The 27,573-nt window shown below is 40.1% G+C and overlaps 1 protein-coding gene across 1 annotated transcript; it reads right to left on the bottom strand.

Annotated features, from left to right (window-relative positions):
* Positions 1-27,573, bottom strand: ANXA4 (annexin A4). Its single transcript, XM_075207414.1, has 13 exons — positions 27,339-27,573; positions 20,413-20,466; positions 17,491-17,578; positions 15,268-15,362; positions 10,613-10,726; positions 10,224-10,314; positions 9,580-9,659; positions 8,659-8,715; positions 5,156-5,249; positions 4,138-4,233; positions 2,305-2,363; positions 479-601; positions 1-171 (listed from the first exon to the last, which is right to left on the bottom strand). Exons 2-13 carry the CDS (start codon positions 20,419-20,421, stop codon positions 112-114), a joined length of 966 nt encoding a protein of 321 aa, XP_075063515.1. The 5' UTR covers positions 20,422-20,466; positions 27,339-27,573; the 3' UTR covers positions 1-111.

Below are 27,573 nucleotides of genomic sequence, written 5' to 3'. Positions count from 1 at the left end.
AAAAGGTAATCTTTTATTTTTACTGGTTGCAGGATAAGAGTGGCAAACACATGAGATGTACATAAAGAAGTGTCCTGGTCTTGCAGAAAACGTCCAGGGCACAAAATTCATTCAGTCCTCCCCGCCACACAATTTCAAGAGCAACTTCCTATAATCCCCAGAAGTGTCTCCCTGCAAAAAAAAAAAAAAAATATGGGAAAATTTAGCTGGAACCTCTCGCATATGTAATCTCCCATGTGCTAGTCTAGGTTTCGCAATCCTGAATCAGACACTGTACCCAAACTTGATCTTTTAAAAAAAAAAAAAAAAAAAAGTGGAAGTAGATAGGACATGTGACGCAAGGCTGAAAAGCAACTAAATTTATTTGTTCTGCAAAAGTTGCCCAAAATATAGTCTTACAACTAGCTATGAGCTTACACAAGGCAGTCGCAAAGCTATTGGCATTACAGGATGGGCTCATCGTTGTTTTATTTCTCACCTTGATAAAGGAATGTAGGGACTTTCCATACATCTTCTTGAACTCTGAGCGGATTTCCAGCATGTCAATTTCACAGCGAGAAACCATCACTCTGATCAGAGTACTGTCATCTGTACCTAGACCCTGTGTCAAACAATTATGATTAACAGCAAAGCAGGAATCTATTCTGGAACAATAAGAAGCACTGTATACCAGAGTCTTCAACTTATTGCAAGCATTATATATAGGTATATAAAAAAAAATAAAAAAAATTAAGACTCAGATCATAGTGGTATGGTACATTCCATATCAGTCAGTGACTAAGTCACTATACTTTGTCAGCTATAGAATCCCAATCAAAGCTTCATGAACACTATAGTAAACCAAGATATCCAACCAACCACAACACTGGTCAGAGCACAGAACAAGACTATACGGCTTTAAAGACAGACCCACTACACAGCTATGGCAAGTAAAAATGGGCTCTCTTTAGAGGACGATAGAACAAAAAATATCTAGTAGGTATATTGTGTGCAAAGTAACAAATTCACTCCTGTTTAGTGCAGCTATATATTCTTTAAGCTGCAAGCAAAGTTGCTATTTGATTAAGAGAAATATATATATATATATATATACATACACACACACACACACACACACACACACACACACACACACACACACACACACCCCTCCTGACAGCTAGCAGATCCCAATTTGTGTTCTTTTAAGTTGTGTCCATGCTACGGTATAGTGGAAAATAGCAAAAGTTCTGCAGCACTTAACCACTTATCAATATGCAAGATTTTATTCCACCTATCAGTAGCAAGATGCCTGCTCTCCATCCCCCACTGAGGCGGTGTGGGAATTTTAAAAGCCGTTATCCGGTATAGTTCCTAATTAAGACAAGCAGGTGACATTCAGTTTCATGTAATGCAATACATTATATACTGTATAGGACTGTACAGTATATCCAGAGACTGGATAGACTAGTATGCACATTAGTACAAAGAAAAGTAAATTCAAAGCATATAGCTGGTATAAAACCAAAAATAAATGTTTATAGATGGACACAGTAAAGTTTGTGTTCATATTTGAAAGAGGTTTTATGGCATTTTGTGCCAAATAAAAAAAAGGGCAACAAAATGGCATAAGAAAAGAGAAAGACCGGTCACAGCTCTGCGCCTCCGAGTGCTCAGGCTACGCTATTTTTATCCTCTGGGTTTCTGCTCGCTCATTCACTCGCTGTCCTCCATCTACCAGTCTGTTTAGCGCTCCCCCTGCTCTGAGCAGACAGAAGAGCTGTAATGAATGCCAAGCAGAGCTGTCTGTTCTCTACTCATTTGTCACATGTGGTTCGGCTCCAATGGAGCTTAAAAGAGCAAATCCTTCAGTGAGTGAGAAAACTATCAGGGCATTACCAGGACTGTGTGCCAGACAGTCTCTTCCTCCTGGGTAGTCAGAAGTGTGACACAAGACGGGAGAATGTATTCCATCTATTTTTATCTGTTCTCCCCATGTACAAGAAAAGGCAACATCACCATCCAACCTCTCGCCAGTCTCATCACGCATGCAGCGTGTTCCAACACTTACTGTGTATTACTTACAAACAGATAAAAAGTGTTGTGCATTCTAAATTAGCATTTAATTAAAGGATTGGCAAATCCATAAAATACAGTCTCCTAAATCCTAATTAATGCAGGTCTGAAGTAGCCTGTCCCATCATCAAGTATAGAAGTTGTGCTGTATTGACATATATACAACCTGCTTGTACACAGGTATAGATTACAAGAAGGGTGATGGTATGCACGGAGATAACACCACTGACTTAGTAGTGAACAACTCACCTTCATGGATTTATATAATCTTTCAGCAAAGTAAGCAGGTCTGCTCTTTACACATTTCACTGCAAGACAAAAATCATAAGCATTCAAGGCAAATAAAAATTAGAGTGTACCAATGTTAAAGTGACCTAGTTGCTTACTGAGAAATAATACAGATGCAGGCAGTGCGATGTGAGGTACAGAGAAGACCATTCCACACAGAGAGTCATCGTGTAGGACAGTGTTGGCTAACCTGTGACACTCCAGGTGTTGTGAAACTACAAGTCCCAGCATGCTTTGCCAATATATAGCAACTCATTGCTGGAAGGGCATGCTGGGATTTGTAGTTTCACAACACCTGGAGTGTCACAGGTTAGCCAACACTGGTGTAGGAGGCAAGTTCTCACACTGAAGTCTATACTAGTTATGCTGTGTCCTGTTATCAACTATGCTCTCTAGTCACACTTCATGATTCACAGACTACGATCACACATCCCAGCATTGGTTCTCCTTCTCCCCTCTCTATATACATAGTTACTGGTCATTTACTTACACCTAGCAGCCATGCAACCCTTTTTTTCTCCCAGCAAAACCAAATAACCCAAGAAGGGGCTGGTTTGGTTCTGCTCGGCATAAGGACAACACAGAGATGCCAACAGACGTGCCCAGATCCATCTCAGCTAGTCACCAATTCTGACCAGATAAGTGCCCAAAGCTACCTTGGCAGTTCTCTGTCATTATGACTTCTGTAGATGTAAATGGTTTGCAAAATATAAGACATGGCTTTTAGCTCACAGTCAATGGGTCCTTTACTGTATGTACTTTGTTCCATAAGTGAAGGAGTCCTGTTCATTGCCCTTTCATAATGAGCCATACAATATCTATGGGTCAACCCATAAAAAAAAAAATAAAAAAAATTTTTTTTCTTTAAATCGACAATTCATTCCCACACTGGCAAAAAAAAAAAACCCCCTTTGTTTAATGGACGGTGTCAAAAATAGATCCCGTTATCCTCTCCTCAAAGCTCATTGTCCATCTTTCTTTTGTAACTATGAGAATTTGTCTCCTGTCTTCTGTACACACTTGAGCCATTGGCATTAGGCAGAAGATTATACATAATAATACAAAGCCCTATTACAGCAGTTGTGCTGGACTCAGAATGTTTGTTCATGGTGATCGGAGCTCTTCAATGAGACCTCATTCACAAACATTCACAACATCAACAAAAGGTAAACGTTACGGAGCAGAAACACCACAAAAGACAGATTGGCAATCAGTGGCTGTTTGCAACAGAAGTTTACAGCTTTAATTTTAGCCATTTTTATTATGTGGCTTTTACACAGACATTTGGCAGAAGAAAAAACCCCCCAAAAAACCCACTTGTTGCTTAAATAAATACAGCTTTTTACTTAGAGGCAATTATACAAAGTTGCTGCATCATAAATATATATCTAAATGTAGAAGATTGCAAATGTTTTTCAGTGCAGAATAAGAGGAAGAAAGCAGTGATCATGAGTGACAGCTTCTGTCAGTGCTTCAACCCAACCAGTAAGAACGGCTAATGTCCAGCCAATGGGTCATTCTAGCCCACGTCTCCGATCGCGACAGTGAGATGGCACTCAGGACAAATTACGCTAAGGAAGAATTATTATGACAAGGCATGCTGGGAATTTTTAATTCCACAGCAGCTGAAGAGCAAAATGTTGTCTAACTCTGATGTAGATTAACCATATACATTCTGGGACTTGTAGTAGCTAACAGTTTGTCAAAAGCAGCTATAGATTTTAAGCAAACGTATTATGAGGCATTTAGCCAGCGGAAGGTGGAAAGAGAATAAGAAGATAATAAATCACCTACCGATAGCCAGGAGAGCATCTTCAAGGTTTCCAGACATCTCAGATTTTATGCTGGCCTCAAGGTCTTTCTTGGAAATCTTTTTATACTCTTCAAACACTGTAGACAGAATAGAAGAAAGGTCTCAATGACAGCACGCAGCAGGTAAATCCTGTACAATGGAAGCCTCCAAACAGCATGACCGCCAGAGGCTGAATTCAGATGGAAAAAATAAATACAAAATCAGATCTATATAAAATAGAAGTCTTTGTGAATGAGCTGTTCATGTTATTTGGCCACCATGGCTACAGAGAAGCTAGAATTGTCCGGGGCTCCTAGGAGATATATCAAGAGATGCCCATCACAGTAAGGTTCACACTTTTCCCTATGCCTAAAGCACTTCAATTTAGGGGGGGGGGGGGGGGTCACAGTATCCAAACTTAACAAAAATTACTTTGCAAGTACATTAAAGACTTAAAAGCACAGTTGCCTACTGTGCCGGAGACTTCAGAATTTCTAGCGGGGAGAGCAGTTACCTCCCGCATCTAGCCCACTATCCCTGTGAAGTGAGTGCGGGGGTGGATAATGACGCGATTCAAAGTGAAACACACCATCGTAGCCCGGCTCTCAACTGTATTATTTCGCGAATTGCTGAATTTGAGCAGCGGGATGCGGAGTCTAGCGACACGTTCCTCACAGCCACGCCCCTCCGCGCTCAGCATCAGGATCCCCTAAAAGTTGGTAGCTATAACTAAATGGCACACATACTAGAGTGCAACTCAACTTTTCAAACAGCCAGAATACTTCTATAAACACTACCCTCACTTCAAGATTTTCTGAGATAACTAATCATAAAACAAGAGGTCATAGACCCCACAACTGAACAGAGCATTCAGTATCAATAATATTTTTAGTGTCCGTATAATGAATTTAAAGGAGGGATATTATGGCTTATGGAGGGACATTTGGGAAACCTACATTACTAAAGCATGCAAACAATCCTATTAAACAGCTAAAAATAATAACAAATAAAAAGCATCACCTCTTAGTAAGTGTTTTCTGTTCCTAGTGCAAAGGATGGTCAGGAATTTTACTTCATCTGTTCCCCACTTTTTCTCCCCAGCTTCATACAGTTCCTGAAACCAGAGGAAGAGAATTTGAGCACCATATACCCAGAGTCCTCCACAAGCCAAGCATTTCATAGCACATGTAAGCCATGACCGAATATGTATATTTCATTGGTTCTGCGCACAGATGAAAGATATTGCAGCTACAATACAGTAACACTTTTAAAAGATTCTCTCATTGCACACGGATGAAAGGGCCACGGGTAGATCTAAAAACAGTACACAGAAGGTCTAAAAATAAATTTTAAAAAAATCACAACAAGGTGTGGGCAATCCACTAACCAAAGAGCTACAGTAAATTCTGATAATATGCCAGTTTACTGTAGAATAAAAAAAACATTATGACATCATGGAGACACTAAAGTGTAACTGGATTAGCGGATACCGTGGCAATTTCTCAGTTTAAGAAGCTAAAGACACCATTTTATCTAAATACTGTATGAAGTAGATATTTTCTGGGCACTCAATTTAAAATAAAAAAACAAAAAAAAAACAAACAAATATAAAACCCAAGAATCAATGTTGGCTATTAAAATGCGGCTGAATTTAAAATGATCACCTCTAAACCTCCAAAAGCAGCCATTTCAGAAGCTTCTAAAAATATTAAATAAATGTTTTCATAAAACGCAAAAGAAAAATAATCTTGCAAAGGAAAAAAAAAAAAAAAAAAAAAAAAAGTAGGATTTATTGCAATGGGCAGAATAATATGCTACATCTGAAAGGAAAGGCATTCATAACCAACTCAAAATTCCACCTGAGGTGTTTAAAGACATGAGTACAAAGCGCACATTGAGCTGAAAAGGAGACAGTTTCCATATTGGAAGGAGATGTAGGATTGTTAGCGTAAAGACATCAGCTGAGTTCTTTGCGTTGGGGAAAGCTCAGCGTGTCTGTATCGGGGATGTCACAGGGTGAAATAGCACAGTAGAAAAAACAATGAACAAAAACATAGCAGCCAGAAGCATTAGAAGTGTCAGAAAATTGAGGCTTTTGGTGCAGAACAAAAGAGCGTGTCCTGCTGTGTTCACAAACACTTCAAACGTTTCCCACATTCTACAGGCAGCTCAGAATTATCCAGGTGAAAGCTGCTGTCTGCCCGCACTTATTTTAGAGATTAGTTTTGACACCATAAGAAACACAAGGAAAAGGGATTAAAATACTTTAGAATTGGTGCATTAAATTCAAGTGACAAAGTATCAAGAGAGAAAGAGAAAGAGGTAGGGTAGATAGCATCAAGGTTGCGCCTGGTGAGGGTAGCTTTAGATAGGGGGGGGGGGGGGGGATGAAGCAGGGGAGGAGGACAGAGTGAAGGAGAGGAGATGGTGGTCAGAGAGTGGGAAGGGAGAGTTGGAGAAGTCAGAGAGATTGCAGGGATGAGAGAAGACAAGGTCAAGGGAGTGACCAAGACAGTGGGTGGGGGAGGAGGAAAGGGCGCTCATTAACCGCTCGTCAATTAGCAGTCTGAATGATTGCTGCTGGAGTCCTCCAAGTACAGGTCTTCGGGTTTTCACCATAATGTATACAGTCAGCAAACTGCACTATGAAGATAAGGGAGACTCTCCGCTGACACCTACACCGTTAACGGTTAGTCTACTGCTGTGTGTAATCTAGAAAGAACAGGAGGGTGTAAGGGAGAGTCTAAGGGCTAGATTTACTAAGCTGCGGGTTTGAAAAAGTGGGGATGTTGCCTATAGCAACCAATCAGATTGTAGCTATCATTTTGTAGATGGTACTAAATAAATGCTAGAATCTGATTGGTTCCTATAGGCAACATCCCCACTTTTTCAAACCCGCAGCTTAGTAAATCTAGCCCTAAGGGTGTACAATCCCTTGTGCTACTCTTCTGCTTTCTCGTTTGGCACAGCTTATTTCTCGATTACATAAAAATGACCAAAGGGATTAGCAAGCTCAAACGTTGCTTCTTACCACTGGCAAAGCGCACTTATTAACAGCACTTCATGCAAAATTCGGCCAAAAGAGAAGAATCCCTACTGCAGAAAGTGCAAATTTGTTACATTGTTACACTGGGAATAACTTACTCAGGCAAATATTACAAAATTTTCTTGGGATGGGGGCACAATTTTACTTTTAGTGATCAGGTCTATTTTAAAGTTAAATTCATACACGGTAATAAAAAAAAAAAAAAAACAGAAAACAAAAACAAAAGTGTAAAAGGGTTAGGTGTTCAAACACAATCTTCAAGAGCTACCAACAGGTCATGTTCTCAGGATCTCTCTGCAGAAACAGGTGGGACTCAGCTAAATAGATTAACTCATCTGTGCATGGTTACAGAAACAATCTATTTTGCTGAGTCCCACCTGTTTCTGCAGGGAGATCCTGAGAACATGACCTGTTGGTAGCTCTTGAAGAACGAGTTTCAGCACCTGTGGACTAGGGCTTGCTCAGACTAGTGGTTAATGAGAGCTTAGTAAGAATTTGCTCACACATAGTTCCAGATGACGATGTGAGCCAAACGCTCAGAAAATTGCAGATAGCAGGTCAGCCACGAATGCTGCATCATGAAGCACGATATGTCTGCATTCAAAGGGTGACCTGAAGCTCCATCTACTATTCATCTGAACAGAAGCGGCATCAGACACAGGGATTAATGATTCTGATAACTGCATGATATTAAGTGTTTTGCTCATGCTGGGATAAGGATCATTGATCCCGGTGTCTGCGCGCTACTTTTGTTCTGATGAATAGCGGAAGGAGCTTCAGGTCAGCTTTGAACACCAAAATATTGTGCATGCTTGTTAAATCAGCTTTTAGGGCCGATCTGCTTTCAGACCTACTTGCCAACGACATTTAGCGTTTGAAATATTGTGTGAGCAAATTGTTGCTGCCCTCATTAACCGCTCGTCTGAACCAGCCCTTACTTTCACGCAGGAAATTACTACTAATATAATGTAGGAATGTTTCCTACAATCTAAGAAGCTCACCAGAGTATAGAAGTTACAAAAGCTGTTTACAACAAGGGTTAATGCAAAAACATGTTTGTATAAAATATATATATATATATATATATATATATATATATATATATATATATATATATATATATATATATATATATATATATATATATATATATATATATATATATATATACACACACACACACGTATACATACACTTTAAAGTAAGGGAGCCCCATACAAGTCACAGGGAAATGGTAGCTCTCTCCTACAACCATCACCGACTCCCCAGTCATTTTATAGCACTCAAGTCACAGTGGCAACAATGGATATTGTGTGAATTACAGTGTCAGGGATCTTTCCTCAAAACAATTAAAAACAGCTTTAACCTTAAAACAATGAAAATAGCTGAACAGGTGAGATTGATGATTTTGGGGAACAGATAAGAATAAACATGTATCTTATGAGAAGCATACATTAAGCCTTCAGATTCTGCATACCTTTGCATCCTGCTTGGCAAGTGAATCATCAACATTGTCACTTTGGTCTCGCCCTCCCTGAAATCATAAAAATCCACCCATATTATATATATACTAAATTAGTTATATGCTAAATATCATAGTATTTCCATTCAAAGATAAGGAAGAAATTAAAAAATATATATCTTCATTATTTGACAGTGCCTACATGAGATTTGGGTTAATGGAATGCAAGAATCTTCACTTTTGCTTTTGTGTATTGTACGCAATGACTCAAATACTTTAAAAAATGGATTTAGTCTGCTAGGATGGGAGTTGATGAGGCACCTGGGTGGACAGAGAGGGGGAAAGGTATCGATTCCGGTTTATCGATTTGGAATCACTGTATGTGCAGACCAATGAGGGCCAACAGGCGGCCCCTAAGCCTTCACCTGTGGCCCCAGATTTTTCCTGCTTTAATGTCAGATTTGTTTGTTATAGCGTTCTGTACTTGTTTAAATACCTGTTGCTATTTTATTACATACAGGTGTCTGTTACTTTAGCTTATTACTAAGATTAAGGTTAATGTGCAGCCCTTTTGAAAGTTAGAGAGCTATCCATGTGGCCCCCTGACGTGTATCAGGATCCTATCGCTGGTGCAGACCCACTGTATACCAACAAGAGCCTTGTGAGGCCGTCAGTCTCACCCAAATCTCTCTTGTGCTATTGCTGAAGGCTGAGCTATAGAAAACCATGCTGCATTAATAATAATGCAGCTACGTATTAGTGAGCAGCACATGGAGGAGTGACTATAGCCTGCAGGGAAATGTATTTCAACAAGAAAGTAAATGTAGAAGTGTGTAGCTATAGATTCTCTTTAAATCTGCATATAAGAGATGGATGCAACATACACAATTCTAAAATCAGTTTAATGAACAGCATTCCTGGCAGAGGCAGACTTACAGCAGATAAAGACACCAGCACTCTCTGAAACATGAAAGACGTATCAGAGCAAATATCATCCTCCAGGGACTTGCTATATTCTGCAATACAGGAGATAAAACAACTTAAAAATCACACAAAAATAAAAGTGTTGTGCCATTTGACTAAGTGATAGAATGGAAACCCCCCAAAAATTATTTGATTTTTCTACCCTACTATGCCAGTAATGGCTAACTGATGACACTCCAGGTGTTGTGAAACTACAAGTCCCAGCATGCGCTGCCAGCTATCAGCTAGTTATCTACTGGCAAAGCATGCTGGGGCTTGTAGTTTCACAACACCTGGAGTGTCACAGGTTAGCCATCACTGTACTATACCATCCACATTTGATATTATCCTTCCAAAATCCTGTGCTTGACCTTAAGGCAAGTGTATTAGCAGCATAATCTATGGGAAACTTCCCATAATGGCTAAATTAATCCACAAGAACATAAAGACACAATATAAGATAAGCCATAAGAAAGCACCCTAACTAGAAAGAAAGGTTATGCAACTATATATGTGACTCATGAGCAGGAAAACAGACCTCCAGACCTTGGTGATCATTCCCAATTCATACATACATTATCCTATACAGATAAGAGACAGTCTCCGGATTTCCTTACTTAATCTATATGTTACATTGATGTTACGGATCTCTTCTGTGGAACGCGAAGCCAGAATTTCAATCAGACATCCTTCATCAGTACCTGCACCCTAAAAGAAACACAAACGATTGAGTTGAGCAGAGACATGTACCCTAAGTCTGCCCAAATGGCATATGCCCCCAAACCCTTCTGATGCCCACTACCTTCCCAGATGACCATTATGCATATCTTTTACTATACAATAGTATTTAGCGGCCACCTGGAAATTATACGATACGTGGCGCTCTTCACGTAATTGGACGGCACTGCATTTCTCTGCATTACTGGGCAGACTGACACTGCTACGTCGGGAATAATATACATTTGTGGGTGTGATGTCAGATTCTCCTGTATATCCCCCATGTTACCTTCATTGCTTTCTTCAGTTCCTGCACATCATATAAAGTTATTGGGGTCAGCAGGCCAAGGATCGCGGTTTCAAAGTGTCCTGTGAGCTCAGACTTCAAGTCATCCTCTAAATCCTAAAGGGGGAAAAAAAAAAGGCAGAAAGATTAGAAAAATCACAAACGATGAAGCAGGGGAGTAAAAGGAAGAACTGTAAAACCATGTCTGTAAAGAAAATGGGTAGATAATCCATTATGTTGCTGAAGACGTACATCATTGCTTTCTACGTGTACACAGTATGGCATGGGGATCAACAGAGTCATTGTCAGGGTATACCTGCACCACCTTCCATCTGGAATGCAACGCTGCCAGTATTCGTGTGGATGAGTACAGAAAAAAAACAAAGATAAAAACACCCAACTATTCCCACCAATTGGTGCAAAGTTTTGGTCCCGTGCAAACATCACCATCTTGCTCCACAAATAAATGCAATTTAACAGAAATCTAGACACACCTGCACAAATAGAGACCAAAAAGGGATTTAGCAAATGATTTTAATAAAGTTACTTAAATGGTCACCCTACACTCCCCCCCCCCCACCATGATCTGATCATAAATGAATAAAGTCATATCTAAACAACCAGAAGATTACCCCACACACCGTAGGCAGCGTTTTCCACAGAAAATTTTGTCAGCCGGGTGGCATTAAGAAGTAGCCGGGTGGGGGCAGTTGTAATACTTTGCAATAATAATGAAAAATGTTGGAGGTTATTGCCCACACCTGCCAGGACTGGTCAGACTAATGGTCAGTGGTCTAACACACACTGCTGGCTGTAGTGCTCACATAGTGCCTGTTATAAGAGGAGAAACAATGGTTTATTCTATTATAATAGGACTCTGTTGGGCTCCAACAGCCGGGTGGCGAGTAAAAACAGTCAAGTGGAGCACCCGGGAAATAGGTGCTGAGGAGAACACTGCGTATGATTGAACAGTCCGGTTGTAACGTACACGTGTACAATTAGCCTGACCAGTTTTCTGTATAATAGTATCCAGTTTCTGTACCTTTTGCTGGGCCTTGTATGGTGATAAAGTCAGCTAGGAAAACAGATAGCACTACCTGAAACATATCATTTCACTCCTTTATATCCAATAGGAAATGCAGCATATCAGCTGCATAAAGGGAAGGGTATCAACACTGTATTTCTATACCAACCCATGTATTTTTATATGGTCCCAGATTATACAGTGGTTCAATGACCAGGGCACATTGTGTAGGAGATAGTGGACACTCCTGCCCTGCTCAACTTAAGACCCCATTACACATCCAAACACTATAGGTGATGTGTTAGAAAACAGTAACCCAATCCAGCCGATAAAAGTGGTGTCCATAACAAATCCGCATTACCACCCAAAGATAAATTCATTCCACCAAGTGAAAGGCATTGGCACCATCCTCTTCCCTGTTAGCTGTAGATGTGAATATAGACATCTTAAAATTGTACTTCTGGAATTGGACCTGGCATGAATTCTGTCTGTTCCGAGTGGACAATCTCCGCTCTACTCTTATTAAGAAGGACCAAGGTTTTTACATCAGTTCACTATCTACATCTTTGTAGTATTCAGGACAGATTCCTTCCAGGTTTTGGAAACACTACTATGAAGACTTCTGGAATAGATCCTGAGATCCTGTCTCATATAGATTAATAATAGGATATAAAGTGCCCATCGTTTTTTTTTCGTATACAATTCCAGACACCCAATTTTATTCCTCTGGCTGGGTACTATTGTTTGACTATGTAAAATATGTCCAGCTGGGGGGGGGGTTTGTCACAAAACATTTTAGGTTTTATTCGCAGGACAAAAACTAGCTTTGGTCCCATTAGGACCCTTGGTTTCCACAAGTGCGCCTAGATTGCCACCTAAGCATATAGGATGGCTGAGCAAGAGGGCGGCATTTGCAGCAGTTTGTGGAGCAGACCAAGAACAAGAGACATTTTGTGGATTGAGAACTCAGAAATAAGAAAGGGGTGGAGAGATCGCTCATTTATCGGCGGTCCTTGCTGTGCAGAGCTGCACGGCCATTATCACTCCACAAAAGGACTTTAATTTTGCACCAGCTCAGAGTTGGGGGTCTTTAATTGGACCCATTTTGCACCTCCATGCTGCATTTTGCAGAAGCATTTCCAGACGGACTCTGGAGCAATGTAATAGGAAGCTACAAACGCACACAGTCCTGACGTGCCCTCACTCTTATGAGGAATTTGAGCCACAAACAAGGCTAAACCTAGTAGTATTTTAGGAGAAAACAGAAAGGCTTAGTCCTACTAGCAGGAGGATGATCCTTTACATAGTAATCCTCATCAGATTTCTCCACCTCCTACAAACTTAGCAGACACCAATGAGAACTGTTCGTGCATCCGAGAGCACAAAACAGGCATGATATTGATGTGCTGGATGGACCAGTCATGAGAATGGGTGCGGCAAGTGTGCGTCATAAATAAAGTTAATACTCTGTCTGCGTTAGTAGCATATCTACAAACAAAAGATCAATGGTCAGTATAGATGGTATTTTGGCAAGAACACTTAATACAAAGTTGGTAAAGGAAAAGGACCTTTCGTACATTCAGAGACTAGTTAACCAATGCTGCATATCACATACACACACCCTTTATAATAAACATGCTATATACTTACAAATGAACGGCCTAGTCATTACTCATCATGCTAAAGCTCACTTTATCCACTACCAATTCTCTTCCAACATCAGTAATTATAGTTCACATATTGTGGAAGTTTCCTTAATATATTTATATAGCAGAAGTATACCCCACAGCACTTCACAGATACAAGGCACTTGAAATGATTACCGACACATCTCTCCTCTAAACCATCACCACCCCATTGCCTCTACCTAGCCCTGGTTTCCGTCTACACTATATCGCATCTGCCTTTATCCTAACCCCCAGTTCCCATTCTCCTCCAACCATCTCCCTCAGCACAGCGGACAGATACAACAGGCAGGATACGCATCTATTGACATTACACTGTTTTGATATCTAATGCTTTAATTCTCTAGGCTCTGGCAGTGAAAGAGTAAACTGTCCCCTTCAGACCACTTTACACACCAGTTACCTCTGTTACACAAAGACACAAAGCAGCTTAGCCTTTTCCTAAGTTTAGTTATTCAAACACAATTAAGTCCTATTCAAATATCCCTGGAGCTTGATGTGCTGGCATTACTGAGTCATACTTAATAACCCCGGTCTAGTTTCTCAGCAACTGAACGTCATTCCACCTCCTACATTTCTTTTTTTCACAACTAAAGCTGCCGGCTGTGAATGAACACAGTGCAGGAGGGAAGTATCTCATTGGGGGAAGATCAGAGCCGTGAAGAGTTCACAAACTGAAAAGATGGCAGGATGACCGAAGAGATTGGTCGTCACTGGTCCTGCAGTCTCCGCCATCTTATTCAGAAAAGTAGTGCGATTCACAGAATATGATCAGCCCGTACACGATTGTGAGGATTGCTCCACAAGCCATCATCTATAATTACCATCCAACTGAAATCTAATAAGTAGATTTGAAGTATGCATTAAAAAAACATTGCAACTGCAAACAGGTTCTTAGGGCAAATGCAGCTAGTATAGCAAAATGCACGAGCTAGTTTAATGATAATACTCCAGCGGTTCCCAAACTGTGCACCGCGGCTCCCTGGGGTGCCGCGGCGCTGTCACAGGGGTGCCGCGATCCCTAACAAGAAAAAGAAATAAACAAAAAAAAAAAAAAAAAAAACGTACTCATCATCCAGCGCCGGATCCTCCTCCTCACTGACTGCCGGGCATGACGTCATCATGTCCGTCAGCCTCAGTGAGGAGCAGCAGCAGAGAGGACGTCAGGAAAGAAGGTGAGTGAAGGGGGACAGAGAGACGGCGAAGAGGGGGACAGAGTAATGTGGTGAAGGGGCGCAGTGATATGATGAAGGGGCACAATGTGATGGTGAAGGGGCCTAAATACATCTTACGTCATTTTGACCCAACTACTTAAAAACGGGACTACCCGGTAGATTATTTTGGCTTAGGGGTGCCTTGGAAAAATGATGATGACCTTAAGGGTGCCTCTAACTGAGAAAGTTTGGGAACCACTGCTCTATACTATTCTAAAGAACCTTAGACAAATTACTCTCCCAGATCAAACAGATGTCAGAATTAAGGGAAACTAAGTGATTTTATAAAACTATGTGTTCAATATCTACATTGACTCTTCATAGCCCCCTCCCCTACACACAAGAAAAAAAAGTAATTGCTGAAAATGAACACACAAAGAGTTTGGTTTGAAACTGCTGTACAAATATTGGCATATTGATGTGAAGGTGTTGGATTTACAACGTTCTGGCAAACATGCATTTTCTAGACAATGTCTGACGATGGTTCCCACAATCCTTTGTCCAGAGATCATGGTAGAGTTTACCCTACTTAGGTGCCAAGAACAGGTTATGTTTAAGATTCCCATATGAAAAGATAATTGATAATTATATTAATTTACAAGGTATTTATTTAGAAAAACCTCCGATACATGGCCCGTTTACTGAAGGAGGTTCATACTCAATTATACCACACCTTAAGCCTAACAATGCTGTATTTGCTCTGTGCCCGTTCATGTACACCAGCAATAGCCTTACCTTCCCCACAGAGGCCTTATAGGCAACTTTGATTTCCTGGCGCTGTGCAAGGGTCCTGTTTGCAATCACATCAATGACGGCATCTTCATCTGTGCCTGAATAGGAGACAAGGGAAGAGTCACACTACCAGCCTGACCAGTATGTAAGACGGGCTCTCAAATCTGCCAAGCAGACCAAGTTACTTACATCCATTGCTACAAGCAGTAGTCCTGAATTTATTTTGTCTTAATCTATATAACAAAACATAAGTACATAGCAGTGTTCTCTGGTATCATTTATCTTGATTGTATTTCAGCAATGAATGTGCCTTCTTTAAAATCCACCATTTGCCAATAAAATTTGAGATTGCCATTGTGCATTAAAAAAAAAGGGGGGGGGGTGGGGGAGAAATGAAAAGAACATTATCAGCAAATAAAACAATTTTTCCCACAGAGAGCTGTACTTCTCCTTTAAATGTCTGATGCTGGGTTTGGGATGTTTACATAGAGTCTCTGAGACAATAGATAGATTTTTGCTGTATCAGTAGAATTTAATATACTCACTGGCCCCTGCAAATGCCAAACTAAGTACCCAAAGCCTCAGAAGGCACATTAAAGACTATGTACATAACCTACATCTATACAGGGAGACATCAATTTTTTATGCCATGTTAAAGTGATATTTAAATGCTGAAGCTCAACAGAAGATCTGTTCGCATACCTGTACTATTTTTCAATCATTTATTATTCGTTTTTGGGTTTTTTAGTTTAGTTTAGTTGCAGGCTTAATAAATTCCTTATCATTTCTAAGATATATACTATATGGACAAAGTATTTGGCCACACCTGTTAATTATTGAATTGAGGGGTTTTAATCACACCCGTTGCCAGAGATGTCTAAAATCAAGCACCTAGCCATGCAGTCTGCATTGGCAAACATTTATGATACAAAAATGTGTTCTTCTGAAGAGCTCAGTGACTTCAAGCGTGGTACTGTGATAGGATGTCACCTTTGCAATAAGACGGTTTGTGAAATGTCATCCCTGATATTCCACGGTCAACTTTAATTGATATTATTAGAAAAAGTGGAAGCATTTAGGAACAACAGCAACTCAGCCAGAAAGCGAAAGCCCACGTAAAATCACAGAGCAGGATAAACGACTGCTAAGGCGCATGGTGCATAAAAGTCGCCAACACACGCACAAAAACGGTGCGTCTGGAACTTAATGGAATAGGTTTCCATGGCAGAGCAGCTGCATGCAAGTCTCACATCACCAAGACCAATGCCAAGCATCAGATGGCATCGTGTAAAGCACACCGACGCTGGACTGTGGAGCAGTGGAAATGTGTTCTGTGGAGTGACGAATCACGCTTCTCTGTTTGACAGTCAGATGGGAGAGTCTAGGTTTGGCGGATGATGGGAAAACGTTTCCTGCCTGACGGTATTATGTCAACTGTGAAGTTTGGTGGAGAGATAAATGGTATGAAGCTGTTTTTTCAGGGTTTGGACTAAGCTTATCTTCAGTGAAGGGTAATGTTAATCCTTCAGCATACCAAGTCATTTTGGACAATGCTATGCTTCCAACTTTGAGGCAACAGTTTGATGAAGGTCCTTTTCTATTCCAACATGACTGTGCCCCAGTGCACAAAGCAAGGACTACATAGATATGCTTTGATGAGTTCAGTGTGGAAGAACTTGACTGACCCACACGGAGCCCTGACTTCAACCCCATCGAACACCTTTGGGATGAACTAGAATAGAGATTGCGAGCCAGGCCTTCTCGTCCAACATCAGTGCCTGACCTCATAACTGCTCTACAGAATGAATGGGCACAAATCCCCACAGAAACACTCCAACATCTTGTGGAAGCCTTCCAAGAAGAGTGGAAGCTGTTATTACTGCAAAAAGGGGGACCAACTCCATATTAAAGTATATGTATTTGAATACAGTGTCATTACAGTCCCTGTTGGTGTAATGGTCAAGCGTCCAAATACTTTTGTCCATATAGTATGTGTTACATTACTGCCAAGCTTACTTATTAAGTCCCAGGTGACTGCTGCTGTTCCTCACCCCGCCAGGCAATCATCGGTCAGATAATGTATGTAGAGCTCTGGTTGGAATTGGTAAGGAACAGAACAGAACCGTTCGGAGCTGAATGGAAAAGCACTAAGAACTACTTTGCAAGCAGTAAGACATCTGTGTGGAATTCTCCTTTAGCAAATAAAGAAATTGCCCAAACACTCACCCGCCCCTTTCATGGCCTTCCGCAGCTTCTGGACATCGTCAGCTGCATTGAAGTTGGAGTATGGTTTGATAGTTCCCTTAGATCCAACCTGCAGACATGATAAAGTGAGCTGGGTATAACTAGCAACAACACTTTTATGTTCCCCATAATTGAAACTGTGGCCTTAAATTATGGCAGCTTAAAAATAAATAAATATATAAAACAAAAACAGCCACACACATCAAAAGAATATTTAAGGTAGTTTACAGATAGTGGAGGCACTGGACCAAGAATCAGGAAACAACCTCTTGTCAATTCTTTAGCCAACAATGGCTCAATGGAAGAACTTCATTAGGAACCTGTGGCTCCTGAACAGATAGGCTGCAATTTTATGAATAATGTTCCATCCCTCAAATATCAGGTTAACTTCTAAAAATGATTGTGATGAGTAGGTTATTTTTGAAAAGGAATGTCTAGAATATAATATTAAGCTGCGAGAAGCTTGCAAAAGAATATCCACCATTATTTCTCAAGTACACCCACACACTAGAACTAGTGCACGCTGAACAAAAGAAAATCAACTATAGGTCCAGAGAAAATAATACTCTGATAACTAGCTAATGATTTCTATATTGGCTCCAAAATACCACACACGACATACAAAGGTCTTATTGATGGGCTGCCATGGAGTTGTATTTTGGTTTCGCCATTTGGCAGGAAAAATTTAAATTGCTTTGACTGGGTGTTGTACTTGGATCTAGGGTTAGAGTTTATTTGTTTTATATAAATATACAATCAGCCTATTTTTAAAATGTTACTGATGTTCTGGAGGAGAAATATAAAAAGGAATGTTTTTATAGATGCTACGAAGAAGAAATTCAATACACAACTGTTATTACTACAAACAATCAAAAGATACTGCATTGCCAGAGGGATATATACAATAAAACCTTTCAGCACTGGGCATGTAGATAACCCTGGACTACTATTTTGGGGGGAAGGATCTGCAATCCCCAAACAAATGGCAATAAAGAGAATTGTACAACAGTGCACAGGAGTTGTCATTGCCAGCTCAAAATCTATAGCTGTGGATATATTAAAATAGACAAATTTAATAGAACATTAGCGCATAACTAATATATATATATTTATTATGCGCTATATATATATATATATATATATATATATATATATATATATATATATATATATATATATATATATATATATATATATATATACACACATACACACATACACAAAATGTGAGCTCACTAATAACTAATTAAAATGCGGTCAAGCAATGTGTTAATCAACAATGAAAATATTGGTATAAATAAACAAATAAGTCAATACTACACAAGATCATTAAATCAACCCATACAGTAAGTGATACAATTATTTTTAAATAATTGCCAAAAAGATGAGCAGATAAGTTTTTTTGAAAGATCTTTTCAAGCAGATGGCATAGATTTTATTGTAGAGTTTACTGAATATGATTACATTGCGAGAGAAAACAGTGTGTGAGCACCATTAGAAGACAATCATTCAAAGTAAACCATTGCTGGCAACACATGGACCGATCCAGTCACTCAGCCCAAGCAAACAGGATCGGTGTCCAATTTGGCCACTCAGTTGCCCAATTTGGATGAGACACGGGTCTAGCACCTGGATCACTTCTGCTGTCATTGGGGCCTGTTAGTGTGATCTGAAGAGGACCTCACACCCAGGCCCATCACCGGCATCTTCCAACCCCATTTACCAACATCCGATAAAGATTCAAACTACTCATTATCCGGCTCATTTTGGGTGTGTGTGTGTTTGGAAGGGGAGGAGTGTGCACACTCATGGGGGGTTTCCAGTTGCCCGAGTCCTCCCTCTTCCAAGACTCATTGACAGGCTGGTCCCTCCTGGTCCCTCCCTTGGGACCAGCCACTTTACTGACCCAGATCTACAGATCAAATATCAGGTTAACTTCTAAAAATGATTGTGATGAGTAGGTTATTTTTGAAAAGGAATGTCTAGAATATAATATTAAGCTGCGAGAAGCTTGCAAAAGAATATCCACCATTATTTCTCAAGTACACCCACACACTAGAACTAGTGCACGCTGAACAAAAGAAACTATGGGACAGATTCAACTCTCTGTGCTGTTCTGCAGAACAACGCGGGTACGCATTGTTACTACAGTAATTTCTCTGCTGATTTTTTTGCTCACAGCTCTATGAAGTAAAAATCAGCTGCGAACGTGGGGAATTCAATCTTCCACTATATGTCCCACCTTGTTATTTCCTGGGACCGGCAGCGTATGACAGCGCAGTCCCACGTTTGCAGGAAATAAGAGGCAGAACATAGAGTCTGCATCTAAAATCTACAGAGCTGGATGGTAGAAGGCAAGTGGGGGCTTTTACCATAATAGGGGTGGAGTCTGGGTATTAATTTAATGGTGAGGGTGGGTGATCATCATAGAGAGCACAGAAAAGTAACCAGCGCCAAAGGACAAGATCTATTGTCCGGAAGAAAGAAGCCTCTGTGGTACATCTAGTTCATAAAACATTTTATAATGTCACTCCACAGGTAAGAGAGTCATGTGAAATAATGGAGGCGAATATCAGCCATTATCTTACTACGTATGCTGGTGCAGAGGCCAACACAATCCTCGTTTCACAAAGTATTTTATAGTAACCAGCAGCACAGCAGGAGAAAGGGGGGTGAAGCAGGTGATGGTGGACTGTTATGTAGGGACAGTTTCTACCTAGGTTTGGTGATTATTTTATTATTGGAAGTTATCTTAAAAGGAAACAAAGAAAAGATAGCCATAAAGATTAAGGGTCTATAAATTGCTACCAGAAGATAGACTGACCGAGGTTCAGTATCAGCAGTCCATTTACAACCACTGTAATAAGTATATTGATTGGTTACCATATGGTGATTAATACTTACTGTTGCCATGGTATCCTCTTAATGGCACAATGCAGCTTATCAGGCAGATGGCAACTGCAATAATGGAGGGAAAAAAATATATATTTACAATGGGGAAAGAGATTTTTACTTCAACATTTAATTAGTTCTACAAAAACACAAATAAACGTAGGATATGTTCTTGCATTTACAGAGTTCCTGGTTACTCCATCAAATAATCACTGCAGACATTATCCCGCTCCTAGCAAGTTTTCTTCTGCCCTCTATCAGTCATTAAAATGCCTCTGTCACCTGCAGACAGCGGAAGCAGCCATCTTGTGGGCTAAACCCATACACATTAGAACGCGGTTTATCAAGTCACGAGAAACCAGCGTTTCCGTGGAGTCATTGGGAGGTTTTATGGTGTTGGTAAATAGTATTAAACCATGGAAACGGTTTTCTTAGGAAAATATATTTAGTATCTCTATAGTTTGTAGGTGTAGCTTGTTACAGGTGTCTATGAAGAGGAGATAATTATAAAACAACCACAGACTATAGAGAAGAAGGGGAAAAACTCACACAGAATGTTTATACTGGGCCTGATTCATTAAGGAAAGTAAAGCAGAAAAAGGAGTACGTTTTCTCCTGGACAAAACCACGTTACAATGCAAGAGGTGCAAATTAGTTTATTATATATATAATATATATTGTCTGTTTTTTTCATGTAGCACACATACTTGATAGCTTACTTGCACACTGAAATTTAAAGATGATCTAGGACATGCCTTACCCCAACTATAAATCTATTCTCACATTTTAAAATTTGTCTCCCTCTCCAATGCAACATGGTTTTGCCAAAGTTCAAAGTTACTCAATTGTTTTTTGCTTTATTTTCCTTAATGAATAAGGCCCACTGTGTGCAGACTATAATATTCTCCCCATTTTTCTTACCAATGGATTATTCTCAGCAATTACTTATGTTCAAACATGAATCAAGAATCACACGTTGGAAGGTCCAATGAAGATGCATGAAATTGAACCATGTTTTTAATTTTCGTTGCAAAATGGTTGTTTTGTTTATGGTCCGTTTTTGTTTTTTTTACTTTTTGTAAAATTAAATTTTGGACATAAACATCTTTATAATGGTTTAAATGGCATGGGTTATATTGTGAATTATGTATAACATTTTTATAATTTCTAGATTTTAAAGCAATCATGTATTAATGATCTAATCTGAGTTATTATTATACAGTTGTTTAGGATAAGAGGATTTGCAGCCACAGGTACATTTATGAGTCTTCAGTCCTGTTCAAGACAGTGTAAAGCTGGGTACACATTACAGGTTTTCCAACCAATTATCATGCCAATCACACGATAAATGACTGATATAACCGATATTGCATATTTGTGTATGCTCCAACAATCGTGTTTTATCGTTCCAAAGCACATTGTATCATTTGCCTTGATTTTATAAAACGGACTAATAATCACTATCAGCAATGGGTCGATGTCGGGCAAATGTGGAAGTGTGTATGCACTCACGACTAGCAGTGTAGGCAGATCTCTAGAGTTTACAGATTAACGATCTTATCTGCAGATTGTTATGACAGATGAAGAGCACACATCTGAAGGTAAATCATGTAGGTGTGTACACATAAATCGGCATGCTCATTGGGACTTTCAGTCGTTGGGAATATCGTCACAGATACTTCAAATTTTTTACAGTGTACCCAGCTTAACATTGCAAACTATGCTGCACAAGGCAAAAATAAACCAAGATCCTAGCTATAACTAATACACTAACATCTGTCAGCTACACCTATCATACACACAGGACCATTTTTGTCTTTCCTTTAGTTTGCATCAGAGACCCTTCTGGCTACTGTAATCAGCTTATTTTCCTTTAGGACAAACACACACTAGACCCTCCAAAAGTTCACCTAAAAGCATTTATTTCATATCCTACAGGTGCATATCTGCACTACCAAGGTCATATACGTTTGCCTTCTCTTGTATAATAAAAGGCTTCTTATATATCAGGTTACACAATAGACTAGACATTTCTGTCAATAGAGTTAAACTCAGTCCACTTTAACATTATGCAGCTACTCATTTACATCACAAATACCCTGGAAATAATCCCCCCCCCAGCTTCCTTATTTGTTTAAGATCATACACTGGCCATACAGCGCGAATAAACGTCCTGGCTCATCTCACCAGAAATGCAAATAATGGTCTATAGATTTTAACATTGGAAGCTACTTCCTTGGAACTTTTACTAAAGGGCAGTAAAGTCAAATATAATTACTATCGAGACTACGTGCAGGTCCAACATAAGTAGTATTGACGTCCTAGGTGGCACCCCCCAATCTTTGAATATACAGGGGAGGGGGGACTGCATTCCAGAGAGTTAGCTGGAGAGTTTAAAGAGTTTATCAGCAGGACCAGCGGTGAGATTTATAACAGGTAAGTCGCACAGGCGAAAATAAAATTCTATTAAGACCCTTTCCTATGCCAAGCCAGACTGACTTGCCATAGAAAGTGCAGAGGGATAGTCAGGGACAGCTGTAAGCAGTGTTTTTTTAATTTTTTAATCAGTTTTGGGCAATTTAGCCAATTCACTATGCTGCAATTTTATTTTTTCTGTGCAAGACATAATAAAGCATTCGAGACAAATATTAATTAAAAACAGTCATTTATTTATTTATTCTAAAGCTGGCAGGGTGAGAGAAGACCCTCTGACACGACAGGTGTTCCCAGCTCCAGTGTCAGGTAACAGATACAACCTGTAACATAACCTATTGTGCAGGATCACTTCATAACTGTATTTTCTTTGGTTATAGCTGTCACAACGCCCACATCCTGCCTACAGGGAGTGCAGTCACCTGACAGAAAGTATTATGAATAGGAAACTAAAACAAGCCAGCAGGGGTGAGAACACAGACTGGTGTTTGGGAACATTTATTTCTTCCAAGCAACAAATCTGCATTCTTCCCACCCCTGACAGACACAAAGGTTCAGCAAATGTCACTGTATACATCGTACAGGTTGGATCTGTCACTATTAGGGGAATTCAATGAGCAGTAAGGCGGCCTGCGCACCATTTCCAATATTGCGGTAATAGTGCACGTAATTAACGTTAATACAGGAACTGAGTTTCCCCCAGTGGGGGACATAACGCAATGTGCTGTTGTTGATGGATACTGTAATACAAGTTTAGTCATCTACAAAAGTTGACCAGTTACTCCATGTGAACTTCCCCTTTAAATAACATCCCACAACACATGATTCTACTTACACCCTCATTCCGTCCACACCCAGATGACTAAGAGTCTTTACAGGGGGAGAAAAGACAGATTTCAATATTCCCCGCCCCACGTTTATACACTGCCAGATACAGCCTCACTCCTCCATTGTTTCAGAAAGAAGCAGAATGGGGACAGAGTACATTAAAAGAAAGACATATTTATAGTGAAAGTTTCCCCGTCAAGCTTGTTGCATATGGGACAACTAAAGTGAAGAATGAACACAAGATATTTTAATATGCAATAGAAAACTATTCATAACTTTAAAAGTGATAAGTCGGAAAAACAATGGCTTATTTATTAAAATTGTGCAACTAAAAAAAATGCTTTAATCCATAGCAACAGACATTAGCCTTTATTAACCAGACTACAGTAAACCTACTAAAAGCGGATATTCAATTGGGTTAAAAAAACAAAAAACAAAAGACAAAACACAGCTTTTAGATTAAATAAGCCCCACAGTGATTAACTTTCCAAACCTTAGTATTTACTGACTGTAAGATATGAAAATGCTCTCTCAATGGGGTCTATTTCTCAAGGATTTTTCCTGTGTTAAACACCCGAAAACAACAGTTTTCGGGTGTTTACCGTGAAATTGCTATGTATTATTGAAGCATCGCAGCAGATATCTCAGATATCTGCTGCTTTGCATTTGCTATCGTTTTTCTGAGCACTCCCCATAACAGTCTATGGGAAGTGCTCAGAACCGCTATGTATTAAAGTCTAACTAGAGAAGCTTTTCTCTTTTTTTACATGTTAATGTACGCCATCTGAAGCTGGCGCCATCTGAAGCTGGCGTACATTAACATATCTGAAAACTTTCGCGCTGTCCAGCTCTGTTCTGAAGAGCAGAGCTGGACAGCGCATGTGTGGAGGGATCATGTGATCCCTCCCTGTCACTCATCCTACAGTTTGCCGTCCAGGATGCTAGTGCGCATGCACCAACTATTCAGTCGGTGCATGCGCACTAACAAAAAAGGATTAAAAAAAAAAAAAAAAAAAAAAAAAGAGAAGATCACCGCAGCCTTTAAACTTGAGAAAAGACTGCGATGATCAGGTGAGTCACTTCTCAGGGACAGCAGTCTATCGGCACTGCTGTCCCTGAGAAGTTTTTTAATACATAGCCGTTACTTTTCAATCCTTATCAAGGGGATAAGGATTGAAAAGTATCAAGTGAAAAAAACGAAGGGTCATAAATAGACCCCAATGTGAGCAATACTATGCTGTATATCAGTGGTTGATAACTGGGAGACAGGGACAAATGCCCTCCTGACAGGGGTAAGTACCCTTTTTCCAACAAGGAGTTGTCCACTTTAGGAAACTTCTTCTTAAACAAACCTTCCCACTATGTATATCTAATAGTGAGAAACTTTAACTATCCCCCTCCCCACGGTGCTGAATGACACAAGTGCATGCAGTCATCCCGAGATCTACGATACAGATATGTTGTGACCTATGGGCAAATTCACCCACCAGCTCCGACAGCTGCAGCAGGAAGTGATATTGAATAGACGCAGGGGGAACACTGGTTTGAGAATGGTTGTCCAAAAGTGCCATTAATTCTCCTCTCAATGATTGGGATGTGAGAGGTAGCACACTGCCATCACACAGTCTATCTGGAGGTTAGTGAGTGGCATCTTCTCATCCCCTTGGCTATGAAGTCATAGGTTACCATCTGCTTGGGCTGTGAGAACACATAATGATGGTCATTTGATCTCCTTCTCAAAAGGTATTGTCTGGCCCCATGTTTCTCATCACTGCTCTTTATGGTCAATATAAGTATATCCCCTTACTGGATAGCAGCTTGTTCAAATGCAATTGCTCTGTAGTTGTATTTCTCACTATTTAGCCAGTGTTCTGGAGCTGTCTATTGGAGATATTTCTGATCACCTCAATATGCATCTGAATATGGCAGCTACAAGTTAATTAGGTTTACAATATGTATCTACAGAAATAATGTTTGCCTATAATTTACAACACTAGTGCAAAAATACATCCATATATATTTTACTTACAGGTAACAGGGCTCAAAGTAAGACATCAAATATGTATTGTGCTATAAATGAGTCTATGGAGTAAATTTATCAAGCTGCAGGGCTGAAGAGTGGAGATGTTGCCTAGAGCAACCAATCAGATTGTAGCTATCATTTTTTGTAGACTGTACTAAATAAATGACAGCTAGAATGTGATTGGTTGCTCTAGGCAACATATCCACTTTTTCAACCCTGCAGCTTGATAATATGAGTCAGTGATTGGCAGCCGCTTAGACGGCGTTCTAGACTTTAAAAGGGCCACATATTACTCTTAATCTCAGTAAGAGGTTAATTACATCAAAGAAAGACACCTATCTATTATAATATAAGCAGGCATTTTAAACAAGTGTTACAAGCTGTAACAGACTAAATCTGACAAAGCAAAAAGGAGCTGGGTGCCACAGGTGAAGGCTCAGGCAGTTGCATACGGCCCCAGGCCACCTGCTGCCATAACCCTGCAAGGTTGAAAGTGCAAGATACAAATCCCATTTTAAAATATTAGCATGTGACAATATGGAGCCTGCTTCTATACTGCACTACAGAGGATTTAATAGATTTTGATTGGTCCACAATTCAGCAAGCAGTTACTCCTCCTTGTCTACACACAGGGATATGAAGAAGATACAGCAAAATTATACCAGCAAAATACAACCCCACCCGCTGCTGAGCGTACAATCACCCCTTAAGGAATTTACTATGCACTTTATACAGCCACACCTACCTCATTTATAGGACAAGAGGAACATACACACACTCATAGTTTTACTCCAGTTACTGACAGGGGCCTGTTAATGCAAGATACATACCTCCCAACATTTCAAATTAACAAAAATGGATACTTATTTCTCCCCAAAATTAGACACATTCATACTTCTTGACCTACTTCTATATACAAGTATAGCATAAACACACATTTGAATCATAGCCAACAAGATACTTTTGTTAGCCAATAAGGGACTGTATCCATAGAGATAAAAAAAAAAGGTCATGTGAGGAGAGTGATATTGCAGCAATTGGGACTCTGAACAGGGTACTGAGACACAGATTTCCAGAGATATATCAGGCTAATCTATACAATCCATAATGTTCTACACCAGTCCCCACAAATCTCAGGCATTGCTGATGCTCACATTTCTTTTTATAGCTATCATTTTAAAACAAAGAGTGAAGAGACCCCAGGACCAGCACTCTGCAGGATTTCCTAACTACTACACTATCCTGACAGCTTAATTTGAGCATATCAACTACAAACACCCATTAATACAACTTGTTCTTTAAGGGAACTCCTGTCTCGCAGACTCTGGCAGTGAATTAGGCAGAATGGAATTGACATCAAACCAGCAACACCCTGTGGGGGGCGGGGATTATCAGTCACTTTCTTTAATGCTGTCAATTATTTTGATAGCAATCCCTGCCTCCGTCGTGCAAACCTTATGTACTACCGAAATCTCCAGGTCAGAAGTTTGTACGTAAGGGCATTTATGCTAATATTTGCTTTATCTATTAGTTTCAATGCAAGTAAAATAAACTCTGCACGCAACGTCCCACCATAAAGTTTACAGCTTCCAGCTCAGATTAGATAACCACTCATGGCGGTGTGTACAGCACTGTCCCCACGGTCACCTCTCACCTGTAGAGATCCCTGGGCCGGGCACGGAGCTGTCCCAACTGCTGGAGGAAGGTTTATAAGTGAAAGCTGACTGGGAGGTGGCTGTGCAGGCCGGGGTGTGGACGGTGCCTCCTCCTCCTAGAACAGTTCCTATGTTTATGTGTAATGTGGTGATGTGTGTACTGTGCAGCCAGACCAGTCCCGATATTCACTCCCCACCTGTGGACAGTTCCTGGGCTGGGGACAAAGACTTTCT

The sequence above is a fragment of the Mixophyes fleayi genome, chromosome 4 (assembly GCF_038048845.1).
Source record: "Mixophyes fleayi isolate aMixFle1 chromosome 4, aMixFle1.hap1, whole genome shotgun sequence".
NCBI lineage: Eukaryota > Metazoa > Chordata > Amphibia > Anura > Limnodynastidae > Mixophyes > Mixophyes fleayi.
Note: the sequence above shows the minus strand (reverse complement) of the source record. Positions and strands in the feature narration are given on the sequence as shown.